Raw genomic sequence first — 18,299 nt, forward strand, 5'->3', positions numbered from 1 at the left:
TTTATTTTCTCAAGTGGCACCTTAACTTATTAAAATCACGCCAATTTGGTCCGCTCGACTGAACTACATGGTGTTTTTTCCTATTTTTTTTTTCTCGCTGTCATCCAGGCCGGAGGGGGGCGCTGGTGAGCTCCACCCGGCTGTGGATGTGTGCGCCCCGTAGGAGTGGCCCAACTGTTTCGACATCGCCTCACCCGGCGTGAACGACAGCGGCCAAGCTAGATGGTACTTCGAATCGGCAGCTAACGTTGGGGATTTGCATTTCCAAGAGGCGATACCCATTTCTCTCACTGTGGAGCCAGACGTTACCACCATGGCTCTTTACGAATACGTCACTCAGGAGCAGCTTGCGGGCTTCGACAAATACAAGGTATGGATTTGTATAGTTGCAGCTCCTGCTAGCAGCTAGCCATCGAGCCGACAGTGCGTGTGTGTGTGTGTTCAACATCTAGCTGTCACGATCCGCAGGGTGCTTCCCTGGCAGGATGAGAAAAAAAGTGTGTGAAGCTAGCCGGCGTTAGCCAGCTGAAACCACAGCAGATGGCGGTGATGTTTCCCGTAGGAAGTAAAAGCGTGGTGTTTTTATGTAGTTAGTTTACTCCGGTGTAAGTGGCACTGTGATGCTGCTCCGACCATAAAGTTGTTTCATTTGGGATCAGCAACCAAAAAGGCTGATGTTTACTCAAGATCTCGCTCAGTTACACTTTTCAGCAGGTGGTGCTTGAAGTGAACACGTATTTCCAAGCAGGAGGTTGCCTAACAGTTGCCTTAAACATTTAATATTTAGTTATTTCAAGCTAAGAAACCTCTTAAATATCAGTGTGAATGCTTCGGACACAGTGTTGGCGAATATTCTTTTATTTATTTTGAAAAGGACGACCGGAAGTCTCGTTGTTGTCTATGTGGTGCTTGACACTGGCGCAAATGCTAACAGTTAGCTAGCAACTCTCCCTCCACGCCAGTGCTTACCTCTGAAATAAGACTTTACAGTGTTTTTTAAACACGTTTCAGACATTGTCTCGTCCGTCTCCTCTTTGTATGGGAGCACAGTTATTTAATTTGTGCTAATATTGCAGCAGCAGAAGAGAAAGTCAACCAAGTAAGCTAGCTGCTGTAATGGACAAGTAAGGGGAGAGCACTCAACTTGAACCAGTGACTGATGGGGAAACCTAGACAATAGCCTAGAAATCACTTTTATATGAATTACACTGAGCACAGAAATGCTTTGTTCAGCTGTTTAAAACAATAACACCCTCCCTGCATGCCAAACAAACCTCATAGTGTGCAGCCAAGTCCCATAAAGATGAACAGTAGTGTGGCAGTGCACACAACAAGGGCTCTGTTGTGTTGTCAGTGCCTGTGCAGGGCTGTAGAAAACAGGAGTGGCATCTGTTCAAGGATCTAATGACACACGATAACCCGCTTTTGATAAAGGGGGATGTAATTTAACGTGGGCGCTGTTCATAATATATAACTTTATGATCAGAAGAGTACACACGGCATTCATGAAGGTTACAGACAAGCATCATATAAAGCTGTGTGCCTTGTGTTAAGACCTGGCATAGCAATTGTGAAATTGTGATGAGCATTATACAAATTCTTTTGACATATTACAGACTAGTCGTTAATCATCAGTTGCAGCCCTACCTCGTCCAATTAGACCTGTATGTTTTGCAATAATGATTTCATTGTTTTGGATTTTCTGGCTCATGCTCTCTGCCCTTAAATTACACTACATGACACAAGCGGAGGTTATTCAGGCTCTCTCTCTCTAATACCTCCTCCTTTGATTACCGCGTGAAACTGCTCCCCTGAGCTGTTTCTCACCAGAGACCTTTTTCCAATAATTGCTTTTTAAGTGGCTCGCTCCACCTGTTGGCTGCGGAGCCCGGAGGAGAGCGCAGGATGACAATAATGAATGAGCCAAAGGACCGTGGCTCTCTTTGACGCCGAGTTTGTATTCTTGAAAGGTGCACGGACACAAGCAGGCAGGTGGAAGGAATATTTCTCACGCTGCCATCCATCTTTCAACCTCTCACATCCTGTCACACTTAAACCACGCTGTGAAATCAACTGGTTCCTCTGTAAAGATGCATGCATGTGCTTTCATTTGCACAGAGACATTTGTGCAGAGACTGAAAGCTTGTGTACGTAAAAGAAAGTCCTGTGTAGACGCTATTGTGTGGTATTCTTTAACTGATTGTTGTCTGCCGTAACAATCAGCGTAGAATGTCTTTGTATTCTTTTAAATAAGAAATCACACGTTTTTTAATCAAATATATTTTCTCGCACTAATATTTTGTACTTTTTTTGACATATTTAATAAGCAAAGAGTTAATTTATCAGATTACATGCAGCTTCCTCTGGAGCCACAAAAGGCTTTAAACTACTTCTTGCATATATGCTGTCGTGCTCCCTAAGAACTATAAGCTCACTTCAAAGTGTAAAATTGGTGGAGTTTCCCTTTGTTACATTTTTATTTGGCTAAATTCTTCTGATTAATCATTAATTCCCCTAGTTTGAACACGCAGAGTTCATAGTAAAGCTTCAGAGAGTCAGTGAGAATCAGGCCGTTAAAAATCAACAATGACACCACTTGTAGTCGTCTGATAACACAGACCTCTTCCAAATGAACAACGAGTCTAAAAATTGAAATTAAGCACACAAACAGCCCCCATAGAAGCTTTATCATCAGAGAGGCCATATTTACTGACTCTGAAAGCTTCACGCAGCCTTACACGCTTCGTAAACACCAGAGTGTACATTACACTGTAGCACACGCACGTGCTCGTCATGCCTGGATAATGTAACAGAGGCTGGAATCAGGTTTGTTTTGATCTGCGTGATGACAAGCTCCCAAATTACCCCGTAAACAAGTTATGGGTGAGGTCATAGTCCCGGCACACTTGCAGAAGGATGACATAAATCAGAATAAAAAAATAAATAATTTGATCACCACATCCTGACTAATACAACTGTGTCTCTTTACAGTACAGCGCGGTGGACTCCAACCCCCTGTCCGTCTACGTCATGCACCCTTTCTGGAACTTTGTGGTGAAGGTGAGGAAAACCAACTGAATGTGTGTGTCTCTATCTGTGTGTGTGTGTGTGTGTGTGTGTGTGTGTGTGTGTGTGTGTGTGTGTGCGTGTGCGTGTGTGTGTGTGTGTGTGTACATCATTAATGAGGTTTCCAGGCGCCTGCTGTGATACAGTGTCAGGACTGAATGCCTGTGTCAGAACACATCAGTCTCTGGTCGTAATGGTGTGTTCTGGTCTTTGGAGATGCTGTTGAATGCAGTCATGTAGCTGGTTAATCGGACTGTTCAGTCCTCAGATACATGAGTTTCCTTTGTAAACAGTAATGTTCAGGGCGCTGACACGTTTATCTACTTATCTACATCAAACCTTTGTTTTTCACGTCAATCTCTGCTCGACTGCAGCCTGATCTTCATTTGACAAAATTCATGTCCCTCGTCTCTGAAACAGTTATGTAACCGTCCATAAAGTGCGACAGCCGTAATTACTGTCAAGTTATTTTAATCAATATTATGATGAGAAGACAAGTGACATGTTCATTAACTGTGACTCACTACCTTCTTGTCTCTCTGTATCTGTTTCTCTCAACAGTTTCTACCCACATGGTTGGCTCCAAACCTCATTACATTTACAGGCTTTATGTTCCTTGTGTTGAATTTCCTCATGTTGGCCTTCTACGACTTTGACTTCACCGCCTCTGGTACGTCCTCTGCTCTACTTTCCCCAGAGTTGTGTTTGTTTAGTGCATGGAGGGATTCAGTTTATTTCCTCCTACGACAGACTATGAAGTGGTTGAATCCACCCCACCCTTTAGAAGATGGGTTGTTTGGTGGTGAGTTGGTTTACTAAAGGCAAAGTCCATCGCTCACTGAAACATGTGTGTCCGCGGAGGCTCGGGGTAATCGCTAACCCATGACATCACACACATAAACACACAACTGTTAACATTTACAACCAAATGTTTGTATCCTGAACAAAGACAGACACTACTCTGTAAGGATACTCTGCTGTATCAGGTTATAACAGCTTTCTACACAGACATCACTGTAAGACTGGTGAAAATGTCCTCACAAGAACAGCTAAACCAAATTATGCACACATGTTAATGGTTCACCTAAAAATATGCTCCTTAGCACATCTTAGTTTATAGAGTAACTTGTAGGGCTGCAACCAACGATCATTTTCACGATCGACTAATCTGCTTATTATTTTCGCAAATAATTGATTTGATTGTTTGTTCTAGAAAATGTCAAAAAATTTGGAAAATGCTCAAAATTTCCCAACATTTAAAGTGATGTCCTCAAATTGCTTCTTTTGTCAGAAAAACAGTCCAAAACCTAAAGATTCTTTGTTTACTTTCAGCGGTGAAAAAGACATTTTAGAAGCTGGAACCTGAAAATGTTCGACATTATGCTTGAAAAATGACCTCAGCGATTCATTTTCTTTCAAACAACTAGTCAGTAAATGGATTAATGCATGTTCTCTGCATTTTAAGATGATATATCTTTTAACCAAACTCTGAGAAAAGTAAAAAAAAAAACTCATCCTGCTGATCCATGGCTGTCTGTGTGGTATGCTGCATATTTACATTGTGTGTGTCTCAGCTGCAGGACATGAACACGTGCCTAGTTGGGTCTGGGTTGCTGCAGGGATCTTCAACTTCTTGGCCTATACGCTCGGTGAGTCCGAACCCCCTGCGACCCCTGTGTGTTGTTGTTTCTCTGGCTTTTTGAGAGGCTCAGGGGAAAGTTCTTCCTAATGGAATGTGACCCTAGAAAATAAGTAAAATACAGTGAATACAAGGTGTTTCTTGCTTGTAACAAATCAAAGTTTTCACTAAAAATAAGACGTACATCCACGGTAAGACTTTGAGTTTTTGCGGTGTATGCCTTCTAAAACATACTGCGCCTGAGGTGTGGATATATTTACTTCTGTTCCATCATATTGTCCGTTAGATAAACAAGGTGCTGTGTTGCGTGTTGAAATGTGATTGCAGTGTGTGTGTAATCCATTAGTTCTTGCCTCTGGTAAATACAGATATAGATATCAACAGGACGCCTCCATTAGCAATCAAATCATCATCACAATATACTAGTTTGTTTGGAGATTTTTGCAGCAAGGAAACTGAAAGGAAGATGTGATCATAATATGATTCATGACTAGTAGGACTGATCTTTTTTTGCATCCTGATCTTTATTTTCGCTGAAAAAAAGTTAAAATCATGATGATATGAGCTTAGTTGGCAAAAAACATGCTTTTTTACATCTGGAGAAAAAGATTTGAAGGCCAGAGCATCTCTGCAGCTCTGCAGTGCTCCATCATGAAGCTGTTCAGTCACACATTTTACCTTTTATTAAAGAATTGCAGCTTCTGCGGCCTTAGTTCTGATGTAGTAATCATGATACTCGCCAACAAAAAACAAAAACAAACCCAATGGATTATTTAATGAAATGGTATGATAACAGTCTGGTTGCCTGGCCTACTGTAAGTGTGTGTCTCAGAGGAAACAAGGTGGGAGGAGCAGGACATAAAATGTGGACGAGGAAGTTTACGCTGTCTTTCAACAGCTTCTGTTTAAGTGCCCTCGAGAAAGATATTTCAAGCTGTTAACGTGGAGGATGATCACAGCATTCATAGCATCCTTGAACACATTTAGCTGACTGTCAACATGGATGCATTTTGTTAAAAGCACATTAACCGGTATATCTTTCATTATTGAAAGTGGGAATGTTGAATGTGTGTAAAGTGAAAGTTGGTAGAGAGCAAAACACAGATATTAAACAGTATATGGAGGCAGAAGGCATCTTGTCGTACTCTGAACACCAGACCCATCATAGAGGAAAACAGTAGACTGAAATGCAGACACGCTGCCTGTGAACATGTATAAAATGCAGTGTAGCAGCTGTGTACTCGCTCTTTGTTGTATTGTGTGATGAGTCAGAAACAATTATGACTCCTGGCTCCAAAATAGCCTTTTACTGGGATCACAACAGATTCATGTGAAGTAGGCTGTGGGAGCACGAGGGCAGGATGCAGGAGACTGGAAACGATATGTTCAAAATACATCTACGAAATAAAAGTATATGTACATGAACAGGACTCATATTACAGCTAACGTTGTCGTGATAAGCTCCAGAAAAAACCAAGCTAGCAAAGTCACAGATAACATGGTGAATTCAACAAATAACTCTAAAACAAATCAATATAATAGCGGGTTAGGGTTAGGGTTAAAAACCTAGTTCTGTGCTCTTTATCCTGCTGGTAGTGTCCTTCACACAGCAGTTATAAGGCTTTTTTCTGCTGTTTGCTAGCAGATGTAAATAACAAGGAGACGGCACCTGCTCTGTCTCTGTACAGCACCTCGGTTCATCAGGTGGCCAGAAACAGGACCACAAACAAAGTGATATGTGACTCCATGTCTGCCGTTTGTATCAACAATCAACTGTTTACTGATGACACATTCATCATAACGGCTGCATGAGGTGTTAATGTGTCATCATTGTGTTCTCAGCTTTTTTGCGCTGCCCCCAGGTGGCCAAACACTCAGTTAATTCAGTTGTAACCGATGCTAGGTGAAGATGGTGCTGCTCTAGGAGTTAGGATCCGCCCCGATCCGTCAAGCAGGATTAGTCACTCCATCAGAGCAGTATATACAAAGTAAGAAGTACCATGAATCATGATGCATGTTTGGACATGTGTTATAACTTTGTTTCAGCCCAGGAGCACCTGAGTAATGCCTCCGATCTGTAGGCAGTTGAAGTTTATAGCACTGCTTCACAAACATTAGCTGAACCGTCTAAGCTCATAGGAATTCTGATAGAAGTGCCAGAGAGGGCAGCTAAATCTGATCTTTTATTCTTGTTTAAATCACTGAGAGCGCCAAAGTTACTCAGTAATACAGATGCCCTCAGATTTTCCCCCCGGGCAGTCAGTAAATCTTAATACAATCAAATAAATACAGATTTATTTTATTGTCAGATTCCTTCTGTGTTTGTGTGTTTGTTCGTGTGTGGACATGGACTCCGTGAACTGCACTGGAGTCAGTTAAAAAGGCTCGCTGACCATTTTCGTGAACCATTAAAATAAAGTCAGTTTCCATATGGTGTTTCATACGATGATGATGTGTTTGCAGAATACTTCCATGTGTGGATGAAATGAGTGAAGTCCAGAACTTCTGTCTCTGGGACAGTGAGTCCAGTTGGTGGGAAGCAAGAATGTGGCTGTTTTTCAAAGACTTTGTCCAGTAATGTGTGTGTGTGGGCAGCAGCTTTGGCTGTAAATAAAAGTCATGTTCAAAAAAAAAAAAGTCTTTAGCACTTTGTTTGTTATTGTGCTCCATTATAAGCGTTCACATAAACATATACTGTATGTAATGATCCGTGTCTTTTCTTTTTCCCAGATGGTGTTGATGGTAAACAGGCTCGTCGCACCAACTCCTCCACGCCACTAGGGGAGCTGTTTGACCACGGCCTGGACAGTTGGGCTTGCATCTTTTTTGTGGCCACCGTCTACTCCATATTTGGCCGTTTGGAAAGTGGCGTAGGCGTGACCACGCTATATTACATCCTGTGGGTGGTGCTGTTCTCCTTCATTCTGTCTCACTGGGAGAAATATAACACTGGCATCTTGTTTTTGCCCTGGGGGTACGACATCAGCCAAGTGGTGAGGACACGCACAAGCACACACACAAGTAGAAGTGATTAAATGCACAGCTAGCTTATTGAATGTTTGGTTCATATCTAGTTTATAATAAAAACAGTGTCACAAGATCTTTATCAGCTATCGATGGCTAACGTTAGCTTCATAGGTTGGTTAAAAACGCAGTCTGTGGCTCACTTTTTCATGTTTCCAACTGACTGGTTTTAAAATAATGACATGGAAATAATAAACATGATGTCGTGGTAAAAGAATGAGGCTAACGCTGCATGGCCCGGGCTAAAAGGTTAGCATGAGATGTAAGGTAAATATAGGAAATAAATGTGGAGAAGTGTTCCTGTATTGAAGTGTAGCGCGTAACATTTTTTTTCTGGGCAGAGTCGGCTGATAAGATTACTCGCTATCTGCAAGAGCAGACGAACTCTGTAAAATCGGTTCCTCACACTTTTGCTCAGGTGTTTTTGTTTTTTGTGCGGGCAGAATAAAAACACACCACCATCCCAACTCTTTTTATACGGGGTATCGCTTTTCTCATCTCCTTCCAGACCATCTCCCTCGTTTACTTAGTCACTGCCGTGGTCGGCGTGGAAACATGGTACCAGCCAATCCTGTGGCACTTCCTCTACAGAGACCTTTTCAGCTTTATGATCATCGGTGAGCTGTGATTGGTCACACTGTACACACTCGTTCACTTCCCGAGGCAGCTTTAATAACTCATGTCTTTTGATTCCCAGCCTGCTCCTTCACCGTCACCTTACCCATGAGCCTCTACAATGTCCTGAAGTAAGTCGACTTTTCATCAGTGCTTTATTGTAGTTTTGTAATCTCACACGGCGCCCTGAACTCTTCACCCTCTGTGTTTTTGCAGAGGTCACCGCAGTAACACTCTGAAGCACAGCAGCCTGTACGAGGCCTTCCTGCCCTTCCTGTCTCCCGTCCTCCTCTTTGTCTTGTCCACGATTTGGGTGGTCTACTCTCCATCCAACATCATCGAGCTGCAGCCCAGGATCTACTACCTCATGGTGGGGACGGCCTTCGCTAATGTCACGGTGAGCGCCACACACAATCTTTTTCAAAAATATCTCCGTTCCGGTCTTCAGATGTGTTTATTTGTGTGTGAGTATCTGCTTTTTCTCTTTCAGTGTAAGCTCATTGTGTGTCAGATGAGCAACACGCGCTGCCAGCCGCTCAGCTGGCTGTTGCTGCCAATGGTAGCGGTGGTGTTGTTAGCGGTGACCGGGATGTTCGCCAGCGAGACCCTGCTGCTGTATCTGTGGACAGCTTTTGTCATACTAGCACACATACACTACGGCGTATCAGTGGTAAGAGTACACACACACATACACAAAAAAACTGTATGTGGCTTATTTTAAGCAGTTTTCTTTATGTCTTTTAGTTTTGATTTTAAGGCTCCATTCAGGCAGAATCAAATGCAGTCAGGCGCAGGGTTGTGTGACGGTGTGTTAGTGTCATTTCATGGTCCGTTTGTGTGACGCCATGTTCTGAAATTTAACCCCTGCCAGTCCAGAAGGTGGCGGTAACACACCTCAAACTGGTCAAACAACACCCATTAAATAATAAAAGGACAAGCTGCCTTGTTGCTCGGCTATGAGCATACAGGTCCTACTAGTGCTTGTTTGTCCACATCAAAAGATTAAAAAACAATCAGGATTAGAGGCGTATCATTACTGTGGGTTTTAAACTGGTGAACAAGACCAAACTGAGGGATTACAAATGAAACACAGCGTTACACAGACAAATGTCTGTTGTTTTCCCCCCTTAGCCATGGTGCTAGCACGCCTGCGACTGACCCGTCCTCTCTTGTGCCTTAGCCTTAATGAGTGATTATCTGCATCGACAAATGAAAAAAAAAAAAGTGTTTTAAATGGATACAAAAGGCCAAATTGAGTGAATATACATGGACTTCAAGAAGAGAACTTAACCATCTTGAATTTTAACGAGGTGTAAAATGAACGTTTTCTGTCGTTGCCAGGTACAACAGCTCAGCGGCCACTTCAACATCCTCGCCTTCTCCCTTAAAAAGCCCAACAGTGACTGACAGGAGGAGGAACGAATCGGCTTGAAAGAAGCAGAGGTTTAGGCTGCTCCACCTCCTCGGCTTATCGACACTTCACTCTCATCACCACGGAAACCGCATCCCCTCCCCTCCATCCATGAGGACACACTGCAAGTGGAATGGACCATGGCCCTTTTCTCCACTGTCCCCAAACAAACACGCACAGACACACACACACACACACACACACAACACGCTCACACAATCCTAACCAACCAAACTCTGGTGTCTGCGATGGGGGCGGGCCCAGGGGCTCTGGCTTCCGTCATTTGGTGATTGGCTGACTTGGTTGAGCCAATGAGGTGCAATTGTTTCCTACGGAAATGTGCTTCAGTCATGAGAACAGGAGCCACGCAAACACACACACACACGAACACACACGTACATTATTCTGCTTTGGTGCAGATCATTTCTATCTGTGGCCGGTATTTCAAATGCAAACACAGCCACACACACGCACACACACACACACGGCCTCATATAGTATTATGAATGTATGATATGCCTTGGGGGGGAAACGCCATTTAAGTTTTATTATATTAACAGGAATGCCTCAAGTAGTGTTGTTTCAAAACGTGACCCAAACTCTAGATTCTGGCCCGGATGTGTCCGGAGTTTAAAGGTTCTGTCACTTTCTCATCATCGGATGATTTTCAGTTGGAAATCCCAGTGATACAAATGTTAATAGCTATATATATAAAATGTATGTGTGGAGGGTTTGGGGCATTTTATTTTCGAACTGAAATCAAACTTTAAAAAAAAAAAAAGAAAAATGAAGATTATTCCTGTAAAACATTGTACAAAAATCCCTCTAATTAATTCCACACTCTGGTTTTGCGGTGACGGTTTTTCACAAGTGAACCGAGTTGGATTTGGACTAACCAGGGCATGAACTGACCAGGGCGACCTCTGACCTTTTGAACTCTACTAACCCTTCCACTTCGACCTCTGTCTGAGCACTGGCCTCCTGGCTCTCCGTATCCTCTGAGGTGTCGTGTCTTCACGCTGATTCGTTCGCTTTTTTTTTTTTTTTACACACATTTCTTATTATTTGGTTTGTCTGTTGCCATGGCAGTGCTTTGTGGTTTTAGTCGCGCAGCGCTTGAATGAAGAGTGCGTTCAAAAACCGTCACCGGAGCGGACTCACTCTGAGGGAACAAGCCGTCGCACAGGACGCCACAAACGCCGCAACATCCGCCTGGCGTCACACTCGCACAGACGTCATCACACCTTTTATACTGTATCTGTCAGATAACTTGTATGTTGTTGTTGTTTTTTTTTTTTTTCAGTCTGTTAAACACTGTTCCTCTGTGTGATTCGAACAATGGCTGTGGACTCGACTTTGTTTCACGTCAACCTGGTTTTCGCTGCCAGGCCGTTAAGATTTGACAGGGCTAACGACTCGTGTCACCTCATTACAAAAAAAAATCCGTCGTTGTGTTCATGTTACAACAAAGACAGTTTGTCAGTGTGGTTGTAGTTTGGAGTTAATTGATTCTTTCAGTGGTGGGCGATCTGGCCAGAACAATCACGATCCACAATTGACATTTTGAATGTCTTGTAGACTGTAGCCGGACATTGAACCGCCTGCGACTTTCTCCGTTTCCGCCACTGTAACACAAGATTGCGTTTACATTAAGCAGCGAGGTTGTGTGAGGTTTAAGTTCGAGGACATGAAACACTGGGATTTTTAGGAGTTGCCTGAAAAGTAGACTGCAGACGCCTTCAAGATCGATCACGATCTCAAACGGTCGGATCGCCCACCCTTCTTTGTCGTGTTACTTGACTGTTTGTAAGACCTTCTGGCCTCGCTGGTGAAAAGTGACTTGTCTTGTTTACCTGCAAGGAATCCAGCATCTGTTGACATATGGCATAAAAATCCAAGCTGCGCTCAAGAGTTTCACAATTTAGGCCGATTGAAACTGAAACGATCAACGTGGAGGCGAGATTAAAGTCATTATTTTAACTGTACCGGACTTTGGGGGCTAAACTTTTCATATCTTGCCTCACTTTTGGGTTGGATCCAGTCAGATTAAAACATCTGGTTCTGAAGGAAACATAGTTAACATGAACATAAGATTTAACTGCCTTGCCTTGTGAACAGCAAGCTCGAGTTGTGACTGAACCTGAAGTCTGAATGTTAATAATCTCACGTACAGTCGACGGCTGCAGTAAAAGTGTGACGATTTAAAGCTACATAGGAAACATACTCTGATCTTTTGGATCCTTTTTACCACTTATTGACAAGTTTTGTACACAAACTGTTATCGAGCAACACTGAACATTTAGACCGCAGCCTCGTAGCGTCCCCGTAGTAGCTATCACGACTGGGAGAAACGAACGGAAGATGTAAAATCTACTGCCATTATAAGTAAAGTAGCTTGTTTTGGTTGTGCGGTGCCGCTGCACTGCACCGGGGGAGAGCGTGTATGCAGTCATAAAGCACATTGTAATAGCTGACATTTGAATCGGACATAATGAAGCCCCACATCTGTGACTTTGGAGACCGTAGATTGTAGTAACGTGAGAACAACTGTGACTGAGATTTTTCGCCACCAAAGCGGTTTTTCTGGTGGGTACATGCACTGTCTGGGTATGTGCATATCCTTGTGTACAAGTCTGTAAACGTGTGGGTGTATACTCTGTATGTGTGGATATCTGTGTAAATACATATATTATTTCTTCATTTTTATTTTGTTTTTTAAACTACAACAAACGGGATTGTTTTTGTTTTTTTTTCTCTTAAAACATCGTTGACTTTTTAGACCGGGGGAAGACGCCATTCAGCGGCGGTCTTCTCGTCAGCTTCAAACGCTACAAGACTATCCGTGTAGCAGTTCCTTCATCAGACAGGCTTTTTATTTTTTAACGATTCTCATCTCTTGCTGATTGGATGTGGGGATGAAGAAGCCCCGGGCTGCAGACACTACAAACAATGCTAAACGTCCGCTGGGTGAGAAGACATCGTGCCGTTCGACGAAAACATCAGGCGGAAAAACATCAGAACAAAACCACGAAAAAACATGTGAGATTCTCATCCAGCTGGAAATCGGTTTATTTCGGATACTTTTTTAAATCTCTTGAGCATTTTTTGTAGTGTGCTCCTCAGCGTTACTCACCACTTTCTAGGAAAACAGTCTGAATCCCCCCTGGATCAATGAACCAAGCTGTTGAAGTTGTGACTAAGTTGTTGTATAATGCTGCCCTGGCCAACACTCCAGGACTTCATTGTGGCTACTTGTGATGTTGTATTTAACCAGTGAAAGGAAGGACTGTCCAGAAACAAATAAAAAGCAAATTTTCTTTAACCACTTTACTGTGTCGTAGCCAGAAACTTGAACCTTTACGAGCTGTTGTTCCTTGAACTCCCACCAGAGACCAGCAGCCTCTGGACCTCGTGTCTCCAGAGACCGCTCTTTAATAAGGTACCAATGAGATTTCACTTTATACAGTTTTTGGACACATTTCTTATAAGAGACTCACATTAACAACCACAATAACATCATCAGCTTTTCTTTTCACACACAGCACATGTAGCGACGCCTGCTCTAAACACAGCATCAAGTCAAAATAGGTATTTGGGAACATGTTTTTTTTTTTTTTTGTGAATACACATTCAGAGTCAGCTGAATTTGTGTTTTTTATTTAAAAAAAAAAACCTCCAGGTGATCAGGTGGCGTTCAGACAGCCAGAAACCAAAGTAAGTTCATCCTCAGCCCAGCAAAGAAACGACTGTCTGGATGTGAAAGAGTTTAAAATAAAGATCAAAACCCTGCTTTCTGATAATATTTGTGTTTTCTTAATTAATCACATAAATTAATAAATTCATATCAAAAATCACATATTTGCAGTGTTTGACAGGTCGAGTGTGTGTGTGCTACCATTCTGCAGCTAGACTACCCTGAAATAAAATTAATAACTTTTTTTTTTTAACTAAAAACAAAAATGTTGCCAAAAAGAAAAAATATACTTAATAATCCATATGATTCAGTTCAGCTGTTAAGAAATCAAAATGTCCTACAAAGAATCCAAACTGGACTTAAAGCCACAATATTTGTGAACATTTCTGACTTTGGCGCCCCCCGGTGGTAACAATCATTAAAGCAAATCTGCACATAGAAGCTTTAAACCAAAGTATTAAATCAATTGTAATATTGTGACTTCAGTTAGGACCTTCTAACCTTCATGAACATAAATCATAAGTCATTTTTGCAAACTTTGAGGAGGTTGATAAAAAAGAAAATCCTCTTCTTATTATTAAGTGTCAACCTCTTAATGTCGGGCCGATAGCTAATAGTCATCCAACTAGTAAGAAATGCATTTTATTCTACATTATATGAGTGCTTGCTGTGTGCTTGAGCTTCAACTTGCTGCATCCTGAAGGCCACTTCCTCTAAAGAAACTTGCGTCATTTGCCTTCACATCATCTGATAAAAATACAAAACACCACAAAGTTAAGATGGTTTTGTCTTCTTATACACATATTTTGAGGAACAATTTAATTTTATGGGTAAAACTCTGGACAGCTGAGCACCACGGCCTGCGGTTCACAGATCCTGCAGCAGATGGAGCTGCACAACAATACATGTCACTTGGTTTTCTGCTGCGTGTTGACGGTTGCAGCCGTTGGGGGATCAACAGTGTGGAGTCATGAAAGCTCCTGCACTCATTTCCCCCCAAAAATGAGTTTTTTCGCAGGTAGAACAACAAGTTGGCATTTTCTTTTACAGTCTTCTTCACAACGTGCTGAACTTTACACCTCTGACTCATGTGGCTCTCTGCTTTCTGCTACAGACTTCATTAGTAATTGATTGTCTTCTCGCCTGCGAGCTCGTCTGGCAGCAGAAGCTTTTTGTTAGTTTTAATCATCTCGTGCACTTTCACGGCAACTCTCAACACCCTTCTGGGATCGTGTGTTTGACGTTCAAACAGAGAGCAATCAGAGATCTACAAGTAATCTGCCAGAGAACATCAAAAGGTGGAAACTACACGGCAAGGTTTTCCTTTAATAAGTGCTTGTATATCATTGAATCAGTCATGTTTGAACGTGGAGGCCCGGCGCGTCTGTCTTGAATCGGCCTCCTTTTATTGTGAAAGCGTAGGTGCTGAGTTCTGCCTGTCAAAACAGCTGGCAGCCGCTCACGACTGCCGCTTATCATGACTGGATCTTTTTCATCCAGAAATACGACTCTCATCGAGCAATGATTCATCCAAACAATGTGCTGCGAGCGGGCCAGAGGTTCGCTCGTCCATTAAATATGTGATCCGCCTCATTGTGTGGGAGCAGCCGAATGCACCAAAGTGTTTTTCTTTGACTTGAGATCACCGTGCAGTGCGCTGAAATAAATGTGGATGAGATTGTTTTAGCAGCTCTGACAAAACATATTTGTGTCTACACATTTTTCTCTTATTTCCAGATTCTTCTGTACGTGCAGCCACATATAGACCTGTCAAACAAGTCTCTAGCCGTGCAGACATTGGAGAAATTTGTTTTGTTTTAATCTTTAAAGGAATACTCGACCAGAAATCTGTGATTTCACTCTCTGTTGGATAGCTGTCATCGGCTCAGGCTCTCAACAGCTACTAGTGAGTCTAACAGCAGTTTGAAAACAGAGAAAGACAGAAGAGTTTAGAAACCACTCGGCATTCCTTTACAAAGCTACCAATCAGCTTTTATATAAGGTTTATACGTTGTAACTAATGACTTTAATGATGGTTATTGAGTCAGTTACTGATCCTCTGACCATTGTATTTTTAGCCGCATGGCACACTGACAGCAAGCCAGTTATCAATCATTTATTAATACTAAATTACCTGCAGACTCGTTGGATTGTTGTAATTTACTACAAAGATATGCTGAAAGATCACACAAGACATGACAGGCTTAAATGTTAAAGATATAATATTCAATATTTCTGCAATAAAATGTCTAAAATCAACCAGAACTTTGTTGTATATTTTGTTGACTTGTGTTCTTACATCATCCCAAATGTTTCCAGCAATGATTGAATCCAAATAAATCTGTATTTTTCCTCAAGGTAACAGTGTGGTTCATTTGGTCGCCTGTCAATACCAATACGTGATTTTTAGCTTTTATTTTGGTGGAAAAGCGTCATTAGTTTAGCTGATGGTTTATTAAAAAAGTGAGAATCTCATTTTTATTCTTATTCTCATCTTATTTTTGTATTGTGTTACATGTGTAACTGCAGATTTTATGCTATTACCATTAATAAATGACTTAATACCGCTTATAAGAAACTATAAGTGACGTTTTAATTTAAATGATTCATTATTTATAACATATTAGAAAAGGACTTATGAACCCTTTATTTTAATTCTTTAAGGCTTTTTATTAGGTTTTTAAGGAAGACTATTACAATAATGGCACTCTGGGAGAACCAGAGTCAGGGGAAAGGAAGGTCCAAGTTAAAGTTCAAGGATTACAGAATGCAAGCGACAGGTGACAACAATAAGAAAATTAAATAAATAACAGAAGTAAAAAAGGAAAATAGGAAACAAACAAACCCTTTATTGATGGAACTTTATGATAAAGTGATAACAAGACATAACAAAAAAAACAAAAAAAAACTTGGGTTAGGGTTAGAAAAAGTCTGTCCTTTTTTGCTTTAAGTTTGAGATGACCCTCGATCCACCGTCACAGTCGAACACTTTGAGGAGCTCGACAGAAGAACAAGATTCTCTCCAGATAACCGTCCCTGTTTTCCGACAATTGACCGTCAACCTGCAGTGAAGGTGGAGTTCAGCGTGCTGAGGTTAAAGCCACGCTGTCCCTCTGGTCAGGGCGTCTTTTAGTGGATTAGCTGGTGTTGATCCTGAAACTGACAGTTAATCAGAGGTGGCATCAATTAAACAGAGTCCGGCTCGGGTTGCTGCTCTGCGGCGCTGGACGTTTTGTGCGCCGCTGACCCCTGTGACTCGTGCGCACACACACACGCCAACACACGCGCTGTCATGGCGGGGACTAGTTAACCACAGCGCCACCCTGGACCGCTCTCCCCCTGCGAGGTGAAACTCAATTATGGATGACCATCATTAGAAACCAGACACGCAGGAACACAGGCTTACCCAGACTGACACACACACACACACACAAACACACACACACACAAACACACACACACACACTGTGATGGGCACGGCAATTATTCTCAGAGACACCCAAGACTATTGAAGTGCTAATGGAGTAACACCATCCATTTCATTCCATAACCACTGCACCTGGTAACCTCTGTGGCCTCCAGGTGACCACCAGCACGCTCCTTCACATCAGTATCATTATTAACTAATTAAAATTATGATATTACCTCAAACAACTGACATTTTATGCCATTTTTGGATGCATTTTTTCAGAAAACAGCTCCGGTTTACCACGCAGTAACAGAGTTAGGTATTCTTCGTATCCATTGTCTCTGGAGGTTCGTGTCGGGGTCAGCTGGATATTGGCTCTCTTGTCTCGGCTCTTAATCCTCCATTTGTTGTATTAAAACGCGAACACAAAGGACTCGTCGCTCATCGGTCATTAGCAGGGATTAAGCTGCGATATATCAAATGATGGCGTAGGTGGTCATGCATCCGCAACGTAAACACACACACATTCAGTGAAAGTTTTAGCCCTCAGACTGGACTCTGGTTATGCCTTTCCTAATCCTATCGCATCAAAACTGTATTGTGTCAGACAGTAACTTTGGCTAGAATGTGGTTGAATGCTATCGAGAGCTGTTGTCTAATGAAAGTTAATCAAACATGTTGTTTTGCCTTGAAATAATGTCAGATCTCCCCCGGGATTAAACTATCCGTCGTCTTTAAAGTTGCTAATCAACCAGGAAGCTATGAAATGCTAACAATCTGTCAGATTGCCTACATTTACATGATTTGCACCCCAGAACACAGCAGTACGACGTTTGAGCTTCCCACCATTGACACTTCAGTTTTGACATATTTGGCATATACAGGCGCTGTTCCAGAAATATACAGACTACAGGAAAAAGGAAAGAGACTGGAGGGAAATAAATACAAGAACTGTACACAACACACAAAGACACAGTTGTGCATCTGTTGCCAGCTAGCTCATGGTGAGCGTCTGTACAGTCGACTGTCAGGCGACACAAAGTGAACGTTCGCTTCACTTTCTGGTTGAACACACCTTGTTACAAAGTGTCTTCAACCTCAGGTGGTAAACAGAACGTGCACGTTCATTATACTCAACTGGACTGAAGACCATGTGGATCCACAACCTCAGAGGCTCCTGTCAAGGTCAAACAAGAGAGACGGACATGATTTAGGATCAGATGTTGGACGACAACAGGTTATAAATCTGTCTGTTCAGAGGCCTCTCTAATAAGTAACTAGTTCAATAAGACAAACACCAAGTGGACGTGTCCAGGCACGTTTTGTGTCTTCAATAATGTCAACAAACCTGATTAAACAGCTGATGCATCACTGGTGACCAGCTGGCCGTCTCTATAGCTTCTGACCTGCCCGGCCGTGACAGTGGCTCAGTGGAAACCCT

The 18,299-nt window shown here is 42.2% G+C and overlaps 1 protein-coding gene across 1 annotated transcript; it reads left to right on the forward strand.

Moving 5' to 3' along the window:
• The first annotated feature begins 177 nt into the window (after nucleotides 1-177).
• Nucleotides 178-13,081, forward strand: selenoi (selenoprotein I). The gene is made up of 10 exons (XM_084378515.1): nucleotides 178-370; nucleotides 2,992-3,060; nucleotides 3,628-3,736; nucleotides 4,641-4,715; nucleotides 7,436-7,698; nucleotides 8,238-8,346; nucleotides 8,427-8,475; nucleotides 8,561-8,741; nucleotides 8,835-9,014; nucleotides 9,686-13,081. The coding sequence occupies exons 1-10, from the start codon at nucleotides 314-316 to the stop codon at nucleotides 9,791-9,793; spliced, it is 1,200 nt and encodes a 399-aa protein (XP_084234641.1). The 5' UTR covers nucleotides 178-313; the 3' UTR covers nucleotides 9,794-13,081.
• The last annotated feature ends 5,218 nt before the right edge of the window (nucleotides 13,082-18,299 follow it).

This window comes from Pagrus pagrus, assembly GCF_965226575.1.
Source record: "Pagrus pagrus genome assembly, chromosome: 16".
Lineage (NCBI taxonomy): Eukaryota > Metazoa > Chordata > Actinopteri > Spariformes > Sparidae > Pagrus > Pagrus pagrus.